The following is a 9,429-nucleotide window of genomic DNA, read 5'->3' on the forward strand; positions in this document are numbered from 1 at the left end:
AGTGTATCATGCTGTGGTGGCCTCCATCCTTCATGTTATGTAAAACCTGTTTTATTTCCTCCTTAAGACTAGTTGCTGAAAACACCAGTACAATAGTTGCTTCTACTAACGCTACAGATTATACACATCAATGGCACATTTCTCAATCTGTATGCTGGCTAAACTTCATTTTGATGAATGACAAGGAGTTCCCATGCTATATCTGGTTCCTTCAGTGAAGCTTAAATCATGATATCCAACCACTAGTGGTATATCCTACCATATGGTTTGATACCATTATGGTAGTAATGACTTTCACTTCCTCATGGTGTCCATGTTAAGGGCATTCAACAAATGGACAGTATTTCACTGTGTAACAAGCTAATCAGTTGGCATTTCTATTTTGTGGGCTTGGGCAATGAAGAACAACGAAGATGTACTCTTGTAACATTGTTTCTTTATGCAATCATCCCCTCTGGGTTTTTCAAGTTCATGGACCAGTTCAGCAAAGCATGGTCCACCCGAATGATGAACTTTCTAACATACAAGTGGTGTTTGACGAAGACTACAAGTGCAGGTGGTTTTTCTTCACCATGCAATCTTTATATTCAGAAGCCATAGGTGTATGAATGCCATCCATGATTACATGTTCCATGCCAAACTGAAATTCCAATAAAACTGCCTCAATTCTACTATCACCGACAACAGTACCCAGAAGGAGTTCGCAGTTTCAATGTTTACTTTCTTGCTCTGGAGCTTCAACTGAAGAATGATTTAGTCACTGAAATGATTTGTCGGATTTCTCTGTTAATTTAGAAATAATGCATCAGCATCAGTAAGAACTAATATTGGTGAGGCAATTTTGAAAGTTATCAACGAAACGAATGTAATAGAACATAAAACCAAGGAAACTGCAGACTTCTCACGTGGTTACCTATTCTTCTGAGTCATTCACCTATGGTATTATGTGTGCCTTCTAATGTGAGAAAATTATCTAAAGTAGAATATACTATGTGAAAGTAGACAGTAATGTTTTCTACTGATGGTTCAAGTAATACCTCTTTGATGCCTAGAAATGTCGTTGTAGCACTTCCAGATAAACTATTTTTCTTAACAGATTTGATAGAAGCTATAAATAACGAGAGGCTCAGCAGAAGTAGCTTTATAGAGTTAAATCTGTGTTTCTTGATTTTGGCTCAGTTCTGAAAAAGAAAGAGATTTTTCAAACTATATGAATACAATCTTTATTCAATTCGCAAAGTAAAATTAAAATTAGAAGTATATAACTGTAGGATGGCACTTTTACTGGACATTTCAGAAATATACAGATCTATGTTATGCGAGAGCCTCCAAATCTGTAAGTTTTGTTTTCAAATTGCGGGCAGGACTGTTATGACAATCAGTCTGACAAGTTAAATAAGGTTTGAAATTAAGATTATTATAGAATTAACTCAAACCGTGCACTCCAACTTTATAAAAGAATGATAAGCTTGTCGAAGGGTGTGTAAATATGTCTAAACAGAGTTCAATGTGAATAATGATAAACCTACAAGGAAAACACGGATTCAAAAGGACAGTGACTGAAGGATTGATAGTGTAATGGCTGAGACAGTCATGAATTTCACCCTTCCCTAACTAATTTAGAATATATCTTTAGTCAGACATACTTTAGTGTAAATTTATCCTAAACTTCGCGCAATGTTTTGCATATAATATGACATTCTTGTTAACCATATGACAGAAACTCGCATCACTCTGGTCATGTCTGAACCCCCTGGGGAAAGGCGAATCTTTCTTAAGTGGAAGTCTGATGCTTGTACAAACTGATATGTATTAAGGGTTTTCTTACATATAAATATTACTTGGAACAGTCTTTGACGTATACAGCGTTGGATTTTGGCATACCGCACTTTCAGCGTTAGTTCTAAATTTCTACGATAAATCAGAATTTCCTCTGTCTTTTTCTTGTACGAATAATAAAAGAATACTTCTTTTTGTTTTACTTCTATGTGAAAAGTGCTTCTCTCAACTTTAGTAGCCAGTTAAGATACAACAAGATTAGAGGCCGGTCAGTGAGTGAAATACACTTAACGATACGTTTTCCATTGTAAATAAATATATATTCATTTATAACGAAAAAAAAAAAAGTTTTAGATATCCACGACGGGCCAAACACATATAAATCACTATGTAGGTTTATGCCTACCAAACAAAGACAATTTGTGGTAAAGTAAAGATAATTTTATCGGAATATATTTCTAAAACATTTTACTACTTTTGCTAAACAACTAAAAAGTAAAATACGAGCAAGAAAAATATATATATATATTAAATTTTCGCTTTCCATTATTTATATATAATATGTCCAAAAGTTCGTAAAAATGAAATAACACTAGATTTTATGAAGGAATAAAAAAATACCTAATACGGAAAAAGGTTTTGGTTATCGTTACTCTACAAATGTGTCTTTAAACAAAAAAGAAAGAGAAGGAGTTTGTAAATTGTAGTTTTATAAGTTATATTTATCAGCAACAATTAACAACTTATTATTACTTCACAACCTATTGAAAAATGAAATCACACATTTTTCCAGATAGGATTACACATTTCCCACTTGATCATTGATAAAAAAATAAAACATTGAGTGGTTAGTATGTTAAAATCGGTAATTTTTATATAATGGTGTACGTAACATAATATTGTAAAGGTATCTTAAATTCATCAAAACAAATAAGATTTTTTAAACAAATGCTTTTATTTTTAAACGACAATAAATTCGGTCAACATGTGATGATTGAACTTAACGCCAGTCCAGCTTCTCTAACAGTACTCGAAGTCGAATCCAATGTGTCTAAGCGACTGTTAAAAACAACGTCATTGGACGACAGTAGGATTCAAAACACAGTCTCTGCCCTAAATTTTGGTGAGTATCATAGTCTTACTTCTTAGAGAAAGTATTATTAATTCAGAAAATAAATATTAAATTACTGATATTTTATCAATAAAAACGATTTCCGTATAGTATACCATACTTACGTTCTAGGAAATTGCTAGTTTGGCGAACCTTTGTTAGGCCGAATTACAATAGGCAAAGTCAGAGGAAAGTCGTATGTATTACCAATATTACATTTTGCAGTGCTAGTAGTGGTACTAGTGGTAGTGTTGCTGTTGCAGCGTTAGCCTAATCCTACTGCAGGCAGGCCTAACGTAGCCTACTAGATATAGTGCTAATAAACAAATGGATTTAAATAAATAAGGAATGGTCATTCGTAGGTGATCGTACTTTTATCTTATTCAATTCCTATAGCTATGTATGATTATCGGGTTAATTATGCGATGATACTGAAGAAGGTAGTTTGTCTCATTCTCGGCGCCTACGTAACTATCGCTAATTTCTTTGGAAATTAGAGACTGTCCTTGAGTTTTAGTGGCGACTATGACGCGTGTTTCTTTATAAACATTGACACGATTTGATGCATACTTACTAATTGTTGCCATCCGGTGGCTTAGCGATAACTAATAACGCTAAAAATCAGGTTTGGATACACGCGGTGGCATACCACAGATAGCTTTGTGCTTAAAATCAAACAGAAACGCTTACTGTCGTTCGGTTCTTGTGTCAATCATGGCAGGTGAACTTTATTTATGTAGTAAATTTTCAAACAGTTGAAAGGTTTGAACAGTAATTATGCAACGTTATACAAAAGAAGTGACATTTTATTTATGAATAATGAAGTGTTACGGAAAGTAACATGGTAAACAGGGTATATTAAAAGAGACTAGTAATACTAACTTAAAATTTGCAAAACTTAATTATTTATTAATGAATCTACTCTCTGATCATAAGTTAAAGTCTACATCATATGGATATAATTATATGTCAATATAATAAATATGTTCCGTTTATCTGTGTGTGTACACAAACACACACGTCACAAATGCTTTTGTGTTAGTTTTGTGTGCTTCACCCGTATATATAAAGGTAGACTAGGGTGATCGTGTAAGTTAATACTACAAACGGATTAATCAAGGTAAAAGGGTTGGTTTCCGAGCGCCATAACCTTATCATTACTTAATAAACATCAAAGAAAGATCAGTTCCGCGTTAGTAATTCTTCTTTGGAATTATTTTGTATTAGCCAACTGTTATTGCAAAACTAACTTACGGTATTATTTTTTACTGCATTTTGTTTGTGTTACTTGTCAGTACAGGTAGTAAGATACAGTTATGATTAGGCCAATACAGTAACATAGTCTGCACAGCTGCCTAACTTACTGTAATATACGGAAAACAAGGGGCCATTTAGCCTTCTAAATAATTGAAGGTTGTCCATGCTCAGTGCACTCCCACCCGTGAGAAAAGTAAAAAATTAAACCCACATTTTGTGTTTCAAGAAATGTCTTAAATTCAAGTAATCTGCCGGCCTCACTTTACTACCGGTGGTAACTTGTTTGACAATCCAATCACCCTGTTAGTGTTAGCGTTAGAAAACACGGTAGTACTTTTTTTTTAAAACAAGTTTAACGTTATTACCATCATAATCATTTCAGAAGTTAACAATTACATTATTTACTTATTTTGTATTCTTCAATTGGTATAAAACCTAAATGTGTATGTTTATTAATTTAGCTAATATCATAATATTAGAAACTTGAGGCATTCTAAATAAGTTTTTGTAAAAACAAAATTGGAAGGTACAGTAGCCCTAACTCAAGCAAAAGGCCTACAGTAGTGTACATAGGGTGAAAGATTTGTTTTGGGTATATTTTTACCAGAAATCAATAATTTTCACATATTAAAGTACATTAAGCAATATGATTTATAAATTACAGATTTACATATTATTAATTACTTCTTATGGTGGGGGGGGGGGGGTTGATGAATTCATGAAAAATAAAAGGTAGTTTTAAATTTTCACATATTCTCAGAAGTGCAGAAGGACAGTTTTGAAGGACCAAATGGCCCTTTGTCATCTGTGGCCAGCACCATTATAATATTTAAATGTAGATTTTAATTTTTTTTTAAGCTTTTGTCTGGCAAGTGTTAGATATCAGCATTTATATATATCCATTTGATATTAAGAAAAATATAAATGTATGTTTAAGCCTGTATTATCTACTAAATATGCGTAGAAAATATCAGTTGAAAGTTCATCATTGACATGAGTTTGTATTTAATGTTAGACATTTTTTTTCAAATTCATATTACCAACTCTTAGAGGATTTGCTTAAAACTACAGATCACTTTTGCAGATTTATCAGTTTTTCATGGCTGAACTTGATTTTGTATGAGAGCATCATATGATCCTTTATTTTTCAAAGTACCACTAGTGAAAAATTTATTTTAAAGAATTTAATTTGTTTTATTCAATTGTGTGTGAAATGTTTAGAGAAAATAGAACGAGTAATTAATTTATTCATATTCTTACAAAGTAATGATTATGTTAATGTTTTTAACATTGTTAATTCAAAAAAAAATTTGACTTAAACAGTTGGTTAGGATTATCAGTTTCATTGTTTAGGGATTTTATGGTGGAAGCTTTGTGAAAAATTTCTGAAACCATTAGTAGTTTAATTCTTTATTGCTGTTAACATCTACTCCCAGTCCAGCTCTTTAGTAACAGCTGGGAAATTAGCTCGATTAAACAATAACAACAAAAAAACAGTTACATATAAACATTGCTTACACTTAGTGTCATGTAAAGTAATTGATTAATCAAAATTAGAATTAAATTGGTTAATGTCATGAAAATAATCAGCTAATCAAAATTAGTGTTTCCAACTATCCAATTCATGTGTGAATAATGGATTAGTTGAATGTAATCGATTAATGATCCCATTGATTTATTAATCAGTTAACAAGTTCCACTAATTGTCTAATTATACTCTTCAACTTTTTTTTTGTCTTCTATATTTAGTTCTTTATTACATGAGATAGTAACAACTGTCTTGAAGTTTACCTTCTGCTAAAGTACCTTATGATTGTTTTGTTTACAAATTTGAGTTTTTTTCAGGGAATAGTTTATTAAAATGAGGTATAAGTGAAAGTTAAAGCAAAAATGTTTTTGGTTTTTGTTTACAAGAACAATTTTTTGCAGGATTGTGATAACCGTGTAAAGAAGATTTCAGGATGGGTTCTCAACAGTTCTGTTTACGTTGGAGCAATCATAATAGCAACATGCTAGCAATGTTTGAAGGGCTGCTTTGTAACGAGGCTCTCGTGGATGTGACTTTGGCATGCGAAGATGATAGTTTGAAGGCTCACAAAATGGTGTTATCTGCGTGTAGTCCATTCTTTCAAAGTCTCTTCATTGATAACCCCTGTAAGCATCCGATTGTGATTTTGAAAGATGTGAAATATTCTGAGCTCAAGAGTATCATTGATTTCATGTATCGGGGGGAAGTTCATGTTTCCCAGGAGCATTTATCATCCTTGCTTAAAACTGCTAAGTTTTTAAAAGTGAAGGGTCTTGTGGAAGTGACATCCAGTAATCGTTATATGAATCTTCAAAAGCAAAAAATGTCAGGACAACAGGAAAAACAATTACAAAGGGTTGACTCGATGACTGAGTCTCTAGAGCCTATTTCATCACAATCACTGAGAATCGTTAATAGTTATTCAACCTTTCAGGCTCATCCTCAGTCTGGTAAAATTGCTGTTCAGAAGATTAAAAAGAAGCGTGGAAGACGACGTAAAACCGATCCTTCTTTCTCAGTTAGTACTAGTAATTTCAGAGATAGTACTGGGAAGCCCCAAACAGATATTTATGCTAAACGCCCTAGAGAAGATAGCACTGAACTTAATAGTACAGCCCCAAGAGTAACCCGACCCAGGCGTAATGCAAAAAAAACATCCTTGGACTCTCAGAATTTTACAGACACCTCTCTGACTGACAGTTCTGAGAATGAAGAAAACACTGCCGCAGATTGGAATGATCAGAATCAGATTTATTCTGAGAGAGCTCATATACAGGATGACGAGGGAAGAGGAATTACTATAGTAAGTAATTTATTTTTTATAATATGTAACTTTCTAGAAAATTACATGACAAATGAATGCTTTAATCTATTTATGTGTTTTATGTACTGTTTAAAAATGTATCTAATGTAACTGTAAATTTCTTATTTGAATAATATGGTAATCATATTGAAACTCTACCACTGTACTTCTGGAACTGGTTTGAAGCATCAAAATATTAGAAGTAGTATTATTACTAAATCTCATGTTCTCTGACTAAAGCATTCTACACTTCATAAACAAGTTTTTTTGATTGACTGTCAGACAGTACATAAATTGAAGCCATCAGCTGTAAGTGGTGCTGGTGACTTAGGAATGAAATGAATGAATGAGAAACACTCCTCTTAAAAGCAGGAGTGACCAAGTTTTTTAACAGTTGTACCAATTTTACATTCTGAATTTAGAATAAATCTTCACTGACTGAAAAACACTTCAAACTAAAGTCCATAGAAGTGGAAAGGATGGGTTACAGCAGTCAGATTAAAAGTTGTTACAAACTAAATGAAATGATTAATAATATGACATTATTTTTATAACATTTAATATACTTGCAATAAATTTCAAGCAATATTTTTGCTATGTGCCACAACATGTGATATTTTCTAAACAACAGGTATGCTGTAAGTTTTTGTCTTGCATGCCCTGGTTTTGCCACCTCTGATCTGTGTTAATATTATATATTCATCATCATTGTTATGACTATATATCAGTACACAAAATAATAATAATTACCTGAAAGTTTTATAACAAGTTCACACAATGTTTTAGCTTTAATTCTAACCACATTTTAAGAATTTTATTTCATATTTTGAAGGATGTGCTGATATATTTGTGAACATTGAAAAGCCTTTTTTCTCTTTATCTGTAGTGTTCAGTGTATTAGGGATAACACCTTGACACTGGTAGATTTTCCTTACTTTTTTTATTTAAACCTACAATCTCATCTAATTGTAGCCTTTTCTTTATTACTGGAGATTAAATCAATTTTCAGTTCAATACCATTAAGGTGAGATTCCATGAACTAGGAATTGGTGGAAAATATCCAGCTTTTAGTTAAAACTAGACCACTGTAACCTGTTGGGTCAACCACTATTCAGAGGTTATGAAGAATTCAAGCTAATTTCAATATTGCACTGAAATGAAGGTTTATTTTGAGATAATGTAATTAAATATTTCAATCCAATCGTGTTATTCATAATTAAAGAAAAGATATTTGATTGTTGATCGGGAGTAAAAGGAAAGACCATTTAATTTTTCAAAAAGTTAAGTCAGAGTTTTCAGGTATTATGATGAATTAGTTCATTATGTTGTGGTCTTTCCTCTTAATCCTTCTACAAATAAGAAACAGTAACACTTTATTTTTTCTTCGAATTACCTACCATAACCAAGTTACATTATTGAAAAATTCTTCAAGATCTTGTTTTTGTCATCTTACGCCTTTTAATGAAGATGGGAACATTGATAGGGAAATAGATTTGAACGAAGAAGTTTCGTAAAGAGCGCGAACTGTAGTGTGATGTAAAATTACTCATGCTAGAAATTTTCATAAAAGTGACCCAAAAAATAGCACTAACTCAGTAAACTGTGGCCCGTTTTTAACGAAACTTGTTTTATTCTGTTTCTATTCTCGTTTCATTACAAATATGGCACTATTGTGCATCATTTTTGCTGTATTTAATTACAGACAAGCAAACAAACAATCTCAGAGTTTTAGTAGTATATAGATCTAGTTTGTCAGTATCAGTAACTTGAGTTTCTAATTCATACGAAACTATAGACTTAGTATTTTAATTTCACAAACATCTAATTTGAACCAGTGCTGCATTCAACATACCACGTGACACACAAAAATTGGTGTTTATCTGTGTTTTTTAATATTACTTTTAAATTAAGAAATTGAGTAATGTATAGTTCTAAAGTTTGAATTATTATCTACAGTTTGATACCAAACTTATTGACATAAATTCATAAAATAGTAGTTCAATAAAATTTTGAATGCAAGTTAATAAACGAAATGACATGGCCTTTCACCCATGACCCGTCTTGAAAGGGTTAAATCAACATCATTTAATGTTATTTCAGAATTCAGTGGTCCCAGCACAGATCCCTGACTGAGTTAAATCAACATCGTTTAATGTTATTTCAGAATTCAATGGTACAGCACGGATCCCTGACTGAGTTAAATCAACATTGTTTAATGTTATTTCAGAATTCAATGATCCCAGCACAGATCCCTGACTGAGTTAAATCAACATTGTTTAATGTTATTTCAGAATTCAATGGTCCCAGCACAGATCCCTGACTGAGTTAAATTAACATCATTTAATGTTATTTCAGAATTCAATGGTCCCAGCACAGATCCCTGACTGAGTTAAATCAACATCGTTTAATGTTATTTCAGAATTCAATGGTCCCAGCACAGATCCCTGACTG

At 32.3% G+C, this 9,429-nt stretch overlaps 1 protein-coding gene across 2 annotated transcripts in view; it reads left to right on the plus strand.

Moving 5' to 3' along the window:
- Positions 1-2,731: 2,731 nt before the first annotated feature.
- LOC106465739 (protein tramtrack, beta isoform-like) overlaps positions 2,732-9,429 on the plus strand; it is a 50,433-nt gene continuing 43,735 nt past the window's right edge. Inside the window, exons 1-2 of one of the 2 annotated variants that reach the window (XM_022393649.1) lie at positions 2,732-2,902; positions 6,077-6,978. In XM_022393649.1, the coding sequence (XP_022249357.1) occupies positions 6,109-6,978 (870 nt within the window). In that variant the 5' untranslated portion in view covers positions 2,732-2,902; positions 6,077-6,108. Of the gene's footprint in view, positions 2,903-4,077; positions 4,146-6,076; positions 6,979-9,429 lie in introns of those variants that run through there. The other variant, XM_022393650.1, reaches the window with a different exon arrangement.

Source organism: Limulus polyphemus, unplaced genomic scaffold (genome assembly GCF_000517525.1).
Source record: "Limulus polyphemus unplaced genomic scaffold, Limulus_polyphemus-2.1.2 Scaffold2035, whole genome shotgun sequence".
Lineage (NCBI taxonomy): Eukaryota > Metazoa > Arthropoda > Merostomata > Xiphosura > Limulidae > Limulus > Limulus polyphemus.